The sequence below is a fragment of the Miniopterus natalensis genome, chromosome 7 (assembly GCF_054644295.1).
Source record: "Miniopterus natalensis isolate mMinNat1 chromosome 7, mMinNat1.hap1, whole genome shotgun sequence".
Lineage (NCBI taxonomy): Eukaryota > Metazoa > Chordata > Mammalia > Chiroptera > Miniopteridae > Miniopterus > Miniopterus natalensis.
The window spans coordinates 35,357,852-35,373,249 of NC_142087.1; the positions used below are offsets into that span (position 1 = coordinate 35,357,852).

General features: G+C 46.4%; 1 protein-coding gene across 2 annotated transcripts in view; it reads left to right on the forward strand.

Annotated features, from left to right (window-relative positions):
* The window catches only part of ATP9B (ATPase phospholipid transporting 9B), a 118,103-nt gene that overhangs the window by 47,886 nt on the left and 54,819 nt on the right, over positions 1–15,398 (forward strand). For both annotated transcript variants that reach the window (XM_087818917.1, XM_087818918.1), the window contains exons 9-11: positions 5,563–5,643; positions 9,276–9,351; positions 12,217–12,293. In XM_087818917.1, the coding sequence (XP_087675043.1) occupies positions 5,563–5,643; positions 9,276–9,351; positions 12,217–12,293 (234 nt within the window). The remainder of the gene's footprint in view (positions 1–5,562; positions 5,644–9,275; positions 9,352–12,216; positions 12,294–15,398) is intronic.

The window sequence follows — 15,398 nt, forward strand, 5'->3', positions numbered from 1 at the left end:
TTCTATGGAGTTGAGCCGATGGCTGGGCTAGTGCCCCTCTGCTTGGCTGCAGAGTGCTTCCTCCCTGTGTCCTTTCTCCTTTTTCTAGCACGCATCCTCAGGTAATCTCTGCAGGTTTTTAAAGGGGGAAAGATCAGGAATCCTGAATGACTGGGAGGATTTCAATGGCTGTCCTGCTTGGATGGTAGCACCACTTCCAAGAATTGTAGAGTCACGGAGTGGATCCTTGGAAAGAGCTGCACTAAATAATCATTTGTAGATTCAATTTTGCCGAAAGTGGTAGAAAAGAAAGTGCACAGTTAAAACACTGTATTAGAAAGAATGTGTCTGAAAGAAAAGCCAAACATAAGCCAAGCAGACAAAAGCATGTAATGTGTGGTTGCATTAATAGGAATTCTAGGATAGTGGGTTGGCAGGGGTGGAGGCTGAGAGCAGGCAGGAAACCTGCAGAGGGTGGTAGAAATGTCCCACAGCTTGATGGTGGCGATGTCACACAATTATACATGTGTTAAAATGCATAAAATTGTGTGCTTTAAACGTGCTGTTTATTGCATGTAAATTATGTCTTAAGAAAGCAGTTAAACTTACACTGTTATGACCTATGTTTTTTAGTATTCTTGTGATGACAGGAACTAACATTTTATCATATTCAATATTATGAGGATGTTTTTTCAGTTTTATTAGTGACACGAATGTATAAATTTCAAAATATTTGCAAAGTTATAATATACAAGCTGTAATGCTAATTTTAAAGTTTTATGGTTGATACACTGTGGTAGGGAGTGGCATCGAGCATTTGCATTGCGTGACTGTGTGATAAATGAAAAGTTTTAAGTTTTGATATAGCTGCAAAACCAAAAAGCAGTATTTAAGAAAAAAGGGAAATTTAACTGAATTTCTAATTCATCAATCAAATTAAATGTGTAGCTTTATGTAATTTGGCAGACTATGTATAGATACCTTTTCATAGAAGAGGAGGCTGTAATTCGATTATGGATACAGACAAGGCAATTTGTCTTTAGTTTAATAGCTTAAGCTGCCCATAACTGTCACTCATTTTGACTTTTCTGTTTCTAATGTAATGGATTTGGGGAAATTTGGTGTCCTTTGCTGTTTGTCACATCATCAGTGAGCATTGTGTCCATCGTGACACCAGGAATGAGTGAACCCACAGATCTAGAGCTTTTCTTAATGAGCTGAGGACACCATCGAGAATAACCTCTCCAGTGGGGCTGCATTCCCAGAGCACTGATGTGGCCAGAGAATTAAGATTTCGACGAGCCCTCTCACGGCTGTGCTGCGGGCAGCTCTGCTGCACAGGCGTCTGGAAGGCACGCGTCCCAGGCACCCAAGATTGTCGGGAAATACGTTCCTGGTTTTGTGATCAGGCAAATTTATTAACAACAATGAGGTCACAGTAATTTTCAATAAATCATGACTTGCTGATTTATTTCAAGAGATCCATAGAGCAGTAAACAATACCATTTACATTTAATGAGTTTTATTGAACGAAAGGCAATTTTATTTGTAATGAACCACATGTTATGATTAAGGATGTATTTTAATGACCTTTAAGTAATGCGAACAAATGTTGCCCTTGACCTAATAGCAGAGGCTTTCCTGCATGATTGAAACTTCAGAATGGGTTTTAAATTATCACGAGAAGCCTCGAATGGCATTCTCATCACTGTGCCATCACTCAGTCATTTGATGTCTCGGATACTAGATGGAGTGCGTTCCCCTAAGTGTTCCTGCACATGTCGAAGAGAGGATGGTTGTGGCTTGTTCTGTATTTCCGTGTCTCCAAAGGTAGTCTATTACAAGAGCGTTTTACTTCGTGAAAATCACTGACGGTGTCGTACCTAACTGATGAGTGGTTCAAGCTTGCCTTATCCTAAGAGTTGGCTGCTTGTGAAACGTTGTAGTCGTATTTTCACAAGTCTAAAGTTATTACACAATGTATTTCTTCTTGTGTAAACTAGCTGGACTTAATTAACTTGAAAATGAATTTTTATCAGTTAACATGTAGTCTGGGCTGCAGTCGCAGACCCGCGGTGCTGGGCTGGCGTGCTCCCCTTCACCCGGCGTAGCATCCCTGCTGCAGAAACTCCGGGAGGCACCTGTCTGTACCTTCCTACAAGGCTTTCTTGGGGGCCTGTGAGGCGCTTTCCTGGGGAGCGTGAGTCAGGGACAGGATGCATTAGCTTTCTGCTGTTGGCCGTTCTCTGTGGCGGGTGCCGTCAGGTATGCGAGAGCAGCTGCTGGGTCGGCAGTGGGCTCCCCACCCTGCATCCCAGCTCCACTGCTGTGTCTTGAACTCTGTGGTGGCAACAGTGTTTCCCAGGGAGGATCATTTAGTAACACTCTGAGTAATTTCTGGAGGTTAGCCGTGACCCTCTTCCTTCCGGTTTGGAAGTATCTCACTTCATATATTCCCATCTGCTCCCAGGCCGGGAGTGGTCTGCTTCCTGTACCGATCCACCCAAACCAAGAGAGGTTTTCTCCTTCACCAGCATTCCAGAGGCAGGTGGTCCCAGGCTGAGAAGACAGCCCTGTCATGTTCCGTCTGTGACTTCCCACTGTCCCAGGTGTCTGCTCCTGTCCAGCAGGAAGGGAAGGGTGTGGAGAGCACTCTCGTCCCGGGAGCACGTAACTTCTCATCACATCTCATCACCAAAACGAGCCACCTGGTGAAAGCTGGCTGTGAAGCATGTCAAGGGGTGTGTTCTTTCAGATGGCTCATCAGGGCACAAGCCCTTGATTGTGGTCAGCTCCAAGGGCCCAGCCAGCATCGTTTTCCTGGTTTATGTCGCTCCAAGGGGTTCAAATTCTGCACCTGTCCCAGGTCCGGGATGTGTCCATGAGGCTGTTCCTACACTCAGTTGGCATTGCTCAGGCCACGGTCAGAACACTCCTGGCAGACAGTGTTGGATCCAGCTGAGAGTCCGATACAGGCATTTGGAGTCTTTGAGTACAGGGTTCCAAGTGACGAGACTTCCAGGCTGTGCCCTGAGAGCTCTGCCTCAGACATGGCATCAGCCCTGTGCCAGGGAGAGTCCTAGAGCTGTCTAGACAGGAGCACAGCCTGCGTCCAGCACTGTGGGGTTGAGAGCCATCTAAACAGAGCACAGCCTGCGTCCAGCACTGGGGGGTTGAGAGCCATCTAGACGGAGCACAGCGTGCGTCCAGCACTGGGGGGTTGAGAGCCATCTAGACGGAGCACAGCGTGCGTCCAGCACTGTGGGGTTGAGAGCCATCTAAACAGAGCACAGCCTGCGTCCAGCACTGGGGGGTTGAGAGCCATCTAGACGGAGCACAGCCTGCGTCCAGCACTGGGGGATTGAAAGCCATCTAGACGGAGCACAGCCTGCGTCCAGCACTGGGGGGTTGAGAGCCATCTAGACGGAGCACAGCCTGCATCCAGCACTGGGGGGTTGAGAGCCATCTAGACGGAGCACAGCCTGCGTCCAGCACTGGGGGGTTGAGAGCCATCTAGACGGAGCACAGCCTGCGTCCAGCACTGGGGGGTTGAGAGCCATCTAGACGGAGCACAGCCTGCGTCCAGCACTGGGGGGTTGAGAGCCATCTAGACGGAGCACAGCCTGCATCCAGCACTGGGGGGTTGAGAGCCATCTAAACAGAGCACAGCCTGCATCCAGCACTGGGGGGTTGAGAGCCATCTAGACGGAGCACAGCCTGCGTCCAGCACTGGGGGGTTGAGAGCCATCTAGACGGAGCACAGCCTGCGTCCAGCACTGGGGGGTTGAGAGCCATCTAGACGGAGCACAGCCTGCGTCCAGCACTGGGGGGTTGAGAGCCATCTAGACGGAGCACAGCCTGCGTCCAGCACTGGGGGGTTGAGAGCCATCTAGACGGAGCACAGCCTGCATCCAGCACTGGGGCGTTGAGAGCAGGGCACTGTTCCTGCTCAGGAGAAACCAGGATGCTCCCTGGTCTGGAACCAGAGCCCACTAGCTGCAGAGTGATACAGCTTGAGGTGGACGGGTCCTCATTTGAGTGGGTCATTTTCTCATTAATCCTGTTAGCAGTCGCTAGACTGTTTTGTGAGCCCTGTAGTCCTGTTACAGAATATTCCTGTAATGTAGAAGTCTTTGACTCTCCTGAGCATTTTCAGTTGTCTTCAGGTTACGTGACACCTGTTGGTAACTCTCAGTACTAATGAGACGGAAAAGGAATCCCGGTCCTCCTGAGAGGACAGCAGGGGACCTGCAGACAGGACCAGGCTGAGGCCAGGGCACTGTTTCGGTCCCATGCAGCCGGAGCAGGGGACAAGGACAGGCTGGGACTCATTACTCTTCATGTTTGTGGACTAATGTCAGTATCCCAGTCAAATTCAGCCCTCAGTGAAAGACCAACATTTTTAAACTTAGAGCCTCTGTAGCCAATTAGAAGTATTACGTAAAAACAACTAAAAATATCAATAATTAAAAGACTCTTAAAACTTTACTCCAAGAAAAGTGCAAGTATAAGTGATCTCCCTTTGTGGCTGTAATTTACACACTATTATTTGGTCCTGTGATCAGCCTGAAAAATGCACCAGCATGTTTGGTCTCAGACGTGTTTAGCCCCTCTCCATGCACACAGTCTCCTGCCTGCCCCTGTCTCGGTGCAGGTGTGCAGCATGTCTGCATGCTGAGTTCTGTCTTACAGTGTCAAGTCAGTGTGAGATTGAGATGAAAAGTTACTTTCCTGGGCTGTCTAGTGGGAGGCGGGTTTGTCTAAGTCCAGACAGACACAGATCTTTCAGTGTTGTAAATTCCTGGTGATCTGGTAAAAATCATTGTGCATCGTTAAAAACCTGAAATTTATTTTAAATACGTTGCTTACACTAATATAACTGCTATTATTTTAATAAAATTAACAAAACTTTCTGGACCAGCCAGCATACTTTTATAGTTATCTTAAATGAGGTACTTAAAATTCATCTCTGGAGACTTGCTGTTTAAACTTCACATGTTGCCCGTGAGTGGACTGACCTAAAGCACATGGCTTTTCTGCTGCAAAACAACTTCTGTGGACGTAATAGAGTTTTATAACTACAGGTTGTGGCACACAGGAGACATGCACTCTGCATGTCCCAGGGGGGAGGCAGCAGTTGGTAGCAAATGTGGAGCTGCTAGAACAAAACATCTACACAGACCTAGGGCTTTACCAGGTTGTTTTATAAAACAAATCCCACTGAATACTGACTACTTGGATACTTGCAAAACTTCTAAATACTCATACACAGCCTCCCCTCAAAAATTGGGATCCTGGGCAGCCCCAGGCCATATGTATCAGCATCCCCCAAGTGCTGTTCACACACCTGTCGCCAGGTAGCAGTGATCTGTTTGAATCAAGAGAAATTGCCACGCCTCCCTTGAACTTAAAAGTAGTTTCTTTTAGTTATCTTCCATCCTAATTCATAATGTGGGCACACAAAAATGTAAGAAAATCAGCCATCTCTTTTGGTAAATAATATATAAAAATATTGGTAACTGAAAATTTTCAAGAAATGTTGTTTAACTGCAGTGATACTGATTTGGATACTCTGTGTTCCAGGACCTGTTTTCCATCAGCGCCTATGTCCATGCCCAGAAGCCGCAGCTGGATATTCACAGCTTTGAGGGCACGTTTACCAGGGTGAGCTAAGTCTTTTGTTCAATCAAATGTAGTCATTGTGTCTCAGTGAAAAATAGCAAACCTTTATTTTGAAAGAGTAATTAAATCAAGAATAAATTGAAATAGAAGCTTTGAACTAAGAAGGGAATACCTAGAAAGTGTTTCAAGTTTTTTTTAGTTTTCCTGTGTCCAGCATCTCTCTAGGATACATTCAGCACAATCTTCTGTTTTTTTAGTCACTCTTGATAAGATCCTTCTTCCTTAAAACATTATGCATCAGTAAAATGAAGTAATTTAGCTATTTCCGTTTTCACTTTGGATAAGGGTTGATACACTATGATGTCCACGTCATTTCTTTATTTCCACGAACTGGCTGGAGGGCGTATGTGTCCTGTTTTATTCTGCATTCTCACTGCTGTGGTGTTTTGGTGCAGCTGGAAGTCCCCTCTCCCCCTATTTAATGGGACTTGGAGAAATAACTTGACTGTAACAGCTTATTCTGATATTGTAAATACTTTATAATGCTGAAGGGGGTCTTAATATATGGCTGTAGTTCATCTTTATTGTTGCAGTTACTTTTAAAAGGTTTCTGTTGGTACGATCAACTTGGTTTCACTCTTGGTCACACTCCAGGATTGGTGAGTGGTGACCCTTTGAGAAAGCGCTATGTGTCAGGTAACGTGAGACCACACACGGGAAAGCAACAGTGAGGCCTGTGGAGCAGGCTGACGGGAGAGCTGCAGGGGAGTGTGTGCGGGGCGCTTGCAGGTGCAGGAGAGGGCCTGTCCTGTTGACGAGTGCCTCGTACGGAGTTCTGAAGAAAACTGAGCTCTGTATTTTGCAAAAATGTTTATGAAACGAGCAAGTTTCCCTTAAAGACAATTTAGCATACGTGAGAAAAAGTCTTACAAACAGGCACCCTTAGTACTGTAAATTAGGAGTTGTTACCTTATCTAGGTGAGAAAGAAGATACTGCTCACTTCAGTTTGCACTGAGTGGGGACGACCCACAGGGCAGAGTCAGCTCCAGAGCCAGGGCTGTGCGGGAACAGGAGGGTCTGGATCCTGACTGCGTGGGACTGTATAGTTAATTTCAGATACATGACCTTGTGTGAGTCACTAGGAGGTCTTAGTGCCATCCAGACAGACAGCCTCACTGCCTTTGTTTCGTGTTTCTAACAGGGTTTTGTTTTGCTTGTTTTGAATATGTAACTCTTGAGTTCTGAATTATTTACATGGTAAATCTTTATCTTTGTATGTATTTTTCAAAAAGAAGGAAAGAAAAAACCATGCTGAATAACTAGTTTTGTAACTAGAGAATGGAAGTCAGTTTAATTACTGAGATATCAACTGAACGTTTAAAAAGGTGGTGTCTGCTGATACTCTTTTTTATAGTATGTAGTGTACAAAGGACAAAATATATGTTTCTTTTGTATCAGCTTAAATAATAAATAAAAGAGCAATTAATTCAAGTTTCCCGTGGCAACAGACATCATGGATTCTGTTGCCTGTGCAGAGTAATCACAGCACATCGTGAAACACCTGCCTCCACTTACCTTAAAGCAACGTCAGGGGAGCCTAACTTGCTGATTGTATCACATCTTATTGATATCACTAATTTTGCTGTTGTTCAAGACATAGCTATTCTCTCTGAAGTTTGGAGTTCAAAGCTGTAGCCGCCTTTGAAATATCAGCAGTGCTCACAGTCCTTGGACATCATGTTCCTATTTACCTCTTGTATATGCACTTCTGCTGTAGTTTGTTTTGCAAATCATAGCACACTAATCATTGTTCCTGCCTCTCCCAATCAAAATACTCTTCTAAAAGGCAAGTCTCTGTTGTGAGTTGAACAGGGTCACTACTAAGAAAACAGTTGGAAATTGTAGCATTGTGCATTCTCCCTCCCCAAGCAGATTTCATCTTTCCAAATTCTGTAGCTTCGTTCTGTGCTGTATGAGACTGGTAAAGAACTAACTTTTACAGTAAATTTCTTGATATAAGAAACGTGTTTAATGTTTAAAGTCCATCACTGTTAGTACAGAATTGAAACAACATAGTGTGTGTCCTTCAGCACGTAATTGTGCGAGAAGTAGGGAGCATTTGCATAATTCGGCAGCTGTAGGAGGTAATGGGGAACCAACTTAAATTCCTAAAACTAAATAGCACAGAACCTATTATTTGCAGTTCAGAAAGCCTTAAAGTGTTTTACATTTTTTAATGCCCTTATTTCTCTTGGAGTCTGATACAATGGGAAAATACTATACTAAAAGATATGCCTGTGTTAGTAAGTTTAAATTTCCATATTAAGGGAACCATAGGAGAGTTTTAAACTAATAAAATCGTACTCATTTGTGGGTTTGTGGTCAGTTGAAGAAGGGCAGCTGCGGCAGGGTGGCCTAAAGGATTACTTACAGGCATGCACAGAAACTGGGTGGCTGAGGCTAACAGTGGGCTGCTGACTTAGTGGACTGCCTGCTGTGGTCAGGGCCATTGGAGATTAGAGCAAGAGTCCCATGCTTGTGTGAGCTTTGATTCAGTTACTTACTAGACACATTAGAGTGCCTATCTATGCCAGGTGCTTGAATTTTTTTGTTTCTATTTAGGCTTTCTATCTCTCTATTCATGAATCATTTTCTTGACTTTATCCACATTTTTTTTTTTATAACATATTTAATATTTTTTTAAAGTCTTTGTCTAGTATATTTGCCATTAGGTGTTTTTCAGGGATAGTTTCTGTTGATTTATATTTTTCTTTTAAATGGACCATACTTTGTTTTGTTATGCCTTATTTTTTTGTTGAACACTGGAGATTTGAATATAATAATGTGGTAACCCCAAAAGTCAAATTTTTCCCGTCCCTCAGGGTTTGCTGGGGTCTTTTTTCTTCTGCTTTTTGTTTGTTGGTTGGTTAGTTATTGTTGTTGTTTTTTGTAGGCTCTCTTTGTGCCAAGGATCAGCCTGCGGCGTAAACTTAACATCTCCTTGTGTCGTTTCTGACTTTCCCTTGGTCAACTGCAGTCACTTTCTATTTTCCCTGTATCTGTTTTAGTGTGCTGGTCTAATGTCTGGCTCCCAGAGTGGGAAATAGAAAAATGAAGGGGGGGCACTGGCCCTTTAAATCTTCTAGAAGTCACTTGAGCTGGAGGGGAGAGGCAACAGAATAGCCACCCACCTCTGCCCCCGGATGCCCAGAGCACAGGGTCCCCTATGCTCGGAGGACAGCTCTTTCTTCCCACCTGTTTCCCATGTTGTGTGAGAGCTAATAGGAGCAGGTGCACAGCCACGTGCCATGCAGCTGGGGGTGGGGCTGGGCAACTGTGCCTGTGCTAAGACCTGAAATGGACCCAAATTAACCAGAATTTACCAGGCAAGCCATCAACAGACTTCAGAGCTCCAAAACATGTAGTCGTATCAGGTAGATTGTGCCCTGTAGCTGTTGTCCAGGTGGGGAGAAATTCCTCGTGCTTCCTGCTCTGCCATCTTCTCAGAATCCTGTCTCAATTCCCTTGTTTTTCCATCTGTCTTTGCAGTGCCTTTTCACTTCTGGTCAGCTGGATCCAGCGTATGGACTTGTTTTTAACACTGTAGGTATCTGAAGTGTGAGTAATAAAAATTGGTAATTTAGTATTGTTTTCCTTTTTTCTTCCTGAACAGGAAGACAGTGATCCACCCATTCATGAGAGTCTCAGCATAGAAAATACATTGTGGGCAAGCACAGTTGTTGCATCAGGTAAGAAATAAGCTCTATTGTTTATAGTTAATTCTCACATAATAGGTGATGCTTTGTATTTTTGGGTGACTCCAAAATGCCTTGCATTGTGTGGAGACGTTATTAGACGTACACTGCAGTTCACGGGCATGGACAGGCCTGAAAGTCTGCAGCTTGGACCAGCCCAGGGCCCGGACTGCTGGACATGAGCAGACAGGGGCCAGGACTGACAGTGATTGTGATAAACACTTGGAAATTTTTATAGCAATTGATGAAGAATTTAATGTTAGAAAAATTGGGGCATATATTTTCTTGTTTTTGTTTTTATATTATTTCTTATGTTAATTTATTGTTGTGGTATTTTACATAACTCGTCCTCGCAATATATTAATAATTTTAAAATAAAACCTGGCCCTTTATCATTTATTGTTGTGGGGCCCCTGCTCTAGAACTAGGTTAGTTGGTCTAGGGTTGGGGTAGCCCGAGAAGCTGTTCCACGAGGACAGCCCTGGAGGGACAGCCTGGAGCTCTGGGACAGGGACAAACCAGCTTCTGGCTGAACACACTGGAGAGGCGGGACACACCACAGCATGGAGTATGTCATCTTCCACAGCAGGGGTGGGAGTTGCTGATTCTCAAACCTGCTGTCTCATGGGCAATTGCAGGGGATGGGAGGTAGGTGGAGAAATTCTGCCCACTTTCTGTTGGTCTGATGCCTTCCCCAGACATGCACGGTTGGTGGAGCCCAGACCTGGTGCAGGTCCCATCTGACACTGTGTCCCTGCCTCATCTCTCTGTAGGTTTTCTCAGGCTAATTCATCAGTTTCATTGGGGTGTGAGCCTGTATCTGGCTGGTGTGTAGTGGTCATTGGTCTCCTGTCACTGCTGTCTTTCTTTCCTTCCCCATATCCCCTCCCCTCCCCCACACAGGGACGCTCGGTGGTCCTGAGCAGCTTGTACTGAGGTTCTGTTGAGAGTGGTTCCAGGAAAGCATCCGTAAATTGTAGCCCATCCCGTTGCCATAGGGGCTCTGGCAGTTTCCTATTGTGTGTAGCAGGTTCTGGGCGTGTAATTATCACGAAAAAAGACTCTGGTTGCTTAATTGCTCTGTCTGTCCTTCTCTCTACAACATCTTGTCTTTCTGATACGCAAGCTTTCCTTAAGTCTGGTGAATGTGTTATATCTTACTGTCTCATTTTCAAAATTAATAGGTAATTCCTTTCTCATATTTCTTTTTGCCACTTACACAGGTCTAGTCATTCTCTTAGTCTATAAATACATAGCCTTTGTCAAAGAGAATGGAGAGTATTCCAGATATGCTGTACTGACTCCAGTAATTTTAGTAATTAAAATGAAGGAGAGACTCAGAAAAATGTGCACTATTCTGACTCCAGCAAGTACTCATTTTTAGTAAGAATTAAATGAGATAATGCATGAGTCTTTACCAAACTTGAATAGGTTATATTGCACAAGGAATTCTGTCAAATATTTATGTATGTTATATTTAACATGCAAATACTGATTTCCATCTTTATCTGTCTGAATACAGTGTTTCTGTTAGTCTTGTCATTTCTCAGACTTCATCTGGGACACTTTAAAGTGTGATGCCAGCCTGGGGTCAACACTGCTAGTCACCTGCCTACACATTAGGAAGTTAAACTTAATTGGCAAATTAGGAAAGTTTTTAAAGTATTATATCATCATGTATTAATATTTTCTATATACTAAGTACAGACAGAAGCCTAGGACATTTACTTGGGTAATAACATAGGAAGACAGCATGTGTGTGGTTTGGGTTAGTGGTTAGTTTAAGTGCCAAGTGAGGGCTCACTCTGCTTTCAAGGACACAGCTTCCACAGTGACACACATTTTTGAAAGGTGGGGGCGCTTATGCTAAAAAAGAAAATAATGTGTCCCCTCTGCAGCTATCACTGCTGAGCAGTGCTCGAGCACTCTGTCTCCTGAACGCCCTGTGGGGGCGGTCTGTCCCTGACTGTGGAGCATGAGCTGTCATTGTGCTTTACACCCAGGAGATCCTGGCTAATAGCACACCTTAAATTAATGCGACATCAGAGCTTCATTATCATAGTTAATCCTGCAGTGGTTGTTGACTGTCTGTCTCACCTTTATCATATTTCCCACCTTCAAAATTTGCAGTTAGGGTTTTAAATTAGGCACAGCTACAGTTCTGGAAATAGACATCCATGGTTTCAGCTGGACAGTTCAGAGATGACACCTCTGCATCTCCTGTGTTGTCAATGGGCTGTTCTGGGACATTTTATGATTCTTTTGTCTTAAGTTTGATGGACTACAAAATTATCGTTTTTTTCTTAACATGTACAATTAGAAAGCCAGTCTTTCAGGAGGTGTGAATAAAAGAGACTAATATCTAAATTGAAAATCAAATATATTTTGATAATACTTCTCTTAACTGTTTAAATTGTATAGGTGTTGAAATATCAGCAGATGCTCTTACACCTCAGGGCTTTAATCTTTACAGTGAAAATATTTGTAGACTCTTCTTCACAGAAGCTGGTGGTCGGTACTATCGTGGATTGAAGGTCACATGATGACTCTGACCAGTTAAGAATGTGGCTTCTTTTCATTTAAAATCAGTGTTAGAATTACCCCCTTAGTAGACACTGATGGATGAACCTTGCACTCTGTGCTCACAGTGTTAGTGCGAATTCTCAGACTAATGTAGGTAACCTTGAGTTTTTCAGAGTTTATTACGTGTTCTTGAACAAATCAAGTATGCTGTTGGATACGCTTACATGAAATTAAATGGTGTAATGATATTTTCCATCAGAATTATTAATTAGAAAGTATAATCTCTGTGCTTACCTTTAAAGTATCTCTGTAAGGACCCCTTTCATGTTTTTGCAGGTACTGTAATAGGTGTTGTCATTTATACTGGAAAAGAGACTCGAAGTGTAATGAACACATCCAATCCAAAAAATAAGGTAGGCTAGATTAAGGGGCAACTGCTTAATGAACTTGCTTTTCCCTTTCAGTAAGAAAGTACCTGTAGTTCTGAGTAGCCCACTCATTTTAGTTTAATACGTAACCTAAAACAGACTTTCAAACTGCTGATTTAGGATATGAATTCTCTGTATTTATGTAACAACATGCTCATACAGAAGAATTTCCAAAAGTATCTTTTCTTGGATAATCGGTTTTGTATGTCTCTTAAATTTTCATTGTTGGATATATAATTTGCCCATAATTTGACAGTTAATTGTGGGTCTCTGAATTTCTTTTCAATCTATTTATTTTACAATTTGCTCTTTATTTTTATGTTAATGATTCATTTTAATATAAAGGAATCTGCACTGTTTTTAGAGTAATTTGATAGTGTTATATTGTTAACCTAGTTTATGTAAATTATTTACATTTTAGAAGAGGTATTTTAAAAACCAGGTTTTGGTTTTAAAGACTGCTTGATTCTATTTCTAAATTGATTGTCTTCCTGTCATATTCCTAAAATTGTTATTTATCCACGCAACGTGTGTGCAAGTTAAATCACGCAAAGCCACATAGGTGAGCTTTCCGGGTGTGACCGCAGGTAAGCGCGCGGGCCCTGGCTGGTCGCCCGGCCAGCGCTCCGCCGGGCGGGCGGCTCAACTCTGAGTCGTCGTGTCGGCCCCCCCATCGCTTCGTGGGCGGTACCTGCCGTGCTCACCGCTCTGCGAACTGCACCGCGAGGCGCTGCCGCCTAGAGCCCGAGCGCCCCGTCAGGCACCGCGTGCCGGGCTGCGCGTCCTCCGCCCGCCCTCTTTGGGCCCTTCTAGGGCTCCCGGGTGTCGGCGGGACGTGCCTCACGACCGGAAGGGCGCTGGCAGTTTCGTGGCTGGGTCGCGATCCTCGCCCTGCCGCGGGACCACCGCACCCGTGGGACAAGCGCGCTCCTCTCGTGGGCTCCTTCCGGGGGCTCCAGACTGGTCCGTGCTCCTCCCGCCGGAAGTGAAGGCCAGGGCGAGGCGAGTGCCCGGCATGCAGGGGCGCGCGCGCGCACACGCGCACAGGCACGCACACATGCACACAGGCACGCACACAGGCACGCACACAATGCACACAGGCACACAGGCACGTGCACATAGGCACGTGCACATGCGCACAGGCACGCACACAATGCACACAGGCACACAGGCACGCGCACAGGCACACAGGCGCACAGGCACGCGCACAGGCGCACAGGCACGCGCACGTGCGCACAGGGACATGCGCACGGGCACGCACACGCACACGGTCGCAGCTCTGAGCACCTAGCTGCGTCTGGTCGCAAGGCCGCGCCGCACCCTCCGCGGAAGCCCTGTCCGCGCTCGGAGAGGGCGTCAGGCGGCGCGCAGCAGAGCGCCTGCGCCGTGTGGAGCGCCTGTGCAGGGTCCGGAACCTCTTAGGGGAGAACTGAAGTCTGAGTTTGCAGCTCCGGGGCATCTCTGCGTGTCGGGTGTCAGGTTGGAGAGAGAACACCCGGGAAAAGAGCACTGGGCCTGCGGACGGAAAGTAGATGCCACTGCCGGGGAGGAGACGGGCGTGGGAGCGAGTCCCTGCGGGGAGCGGCCCGCAGGCGCGCTCAGGTCCGGTGCGGGCGCGTCCGAGCCCCGCGGCTGCGGAGGGCTCCCCCTGGAAACTCGCTCCTGCGACCCTGGGTCGGAAGAAATGGCCGAGCTCGGGCTGACCCCGTGACCGCGTTCTCTGTGCCCCAAGGGAGACGAAGGGCGCAGGGAAGACAGCGCTGCCCGGCAGGAGCGCCGGCCGCGCACAGCGCGCTGCTGGCGAGGCTGCAGGTGACCAAGGGGGCCTCGTGGCGCCCAGGGCGGGCGTTGGGGTGCGAGCCTGGGGCAGCGGGCGGTGGAGAGGGCGCGTGTGCTGCGGCGAGGGCGCTGCGGGGGGACAGGCCTGCGCGAGCTCAGATGCAGGCGCCTGCGGGAGCGCCCTTTCCGCAGCCGGCCGGCGGGCGTCGGAGCACCCGAGGCCCAGCGTCAGCGAGGGAGGGAGCCCGGCCTGGAGGCGCGGCGGGGATGAAGCTGACGGACTGCACCGGGGCGGGGTGTCCGTGGTCTCGTTGGTGTCCGCTGAGGAAACAGCATGAAGCTGTTAATGCTGGCAATAGAGGAGACGGCCTTGTTTTTACAGAAGGAAAGCATTCTACAAGAAATAAGTTGTGTTGGCATCCAGGAGTAACTTGAATAAGTAAACGTAAGTTACTTAAAGTTATACTGTGCTGTTGTACGGAGAGTAGCTACCACATAAGACAGGGCTGCTTTGATTTGTATAAAACACTTACAGTCAGGCCATCGGTCTCTCCCTCCCCCACCCCTCATCCTGCTTCATTTATTTCTTCTGTCATCGGTGTGTATAAGAGGAACATGCAAATTCGGAAAATTGCTGTAGGTTCCTAGGATAAAAGGTAAAAAGCACTATGGTAGAAGCAGTGCTGATTTAAGGGGGAAAGTTTCTGCAAAGGATTTGAGGTGGTGAACCAGATGCAGAACATGGTAAGGGTTTGAGCTCCCCCATACAGAGGACCTTAGCCTCGCAGCTGAGGCCTGGGAATTTCTGAGCAGCCTGCTGATCCAGCCAGTGCTGGAGTCTTTAGTTTGAGGCAGAGCTGGTAGCAGGTGTGTGGCTTCCTGAGGCCCATTTTCAGGAGCCCCAAAGCAGAAGCAGAAAGTGTCTGGTAGGCGTGTGGGGGGAGTGGAGGCCACGTGGAGGCCTGCAGGTCAGTGGGGTCAGCAACAGCCCATGCAGACATCATGGTACTCCCAGCACTCACACCCGCTCGCCTCAGGCTGTCGGTCCCCAGGAACACTGTCTGGGAATGCCACCAGCCTTTCTTGCGCAGGGGGCATGAGTATGTGTGACCCCCACCCCCAATGTGAGGGCTTCTTGAGGACCAGCATTTGTACTTTTTAAACTGTCCTCCCAGATTGAGCAGATGGGTGTTGGGTTTGTAGCCAGTTTTGCTGGTGGTTTGATAAGACGCACGTGTAAACTTGTCTCTCTGCTCCACGACTGTCCCAAGCCTTATTTTGGCCAACTCTCTTTTTTGTCTTCATTTTGTT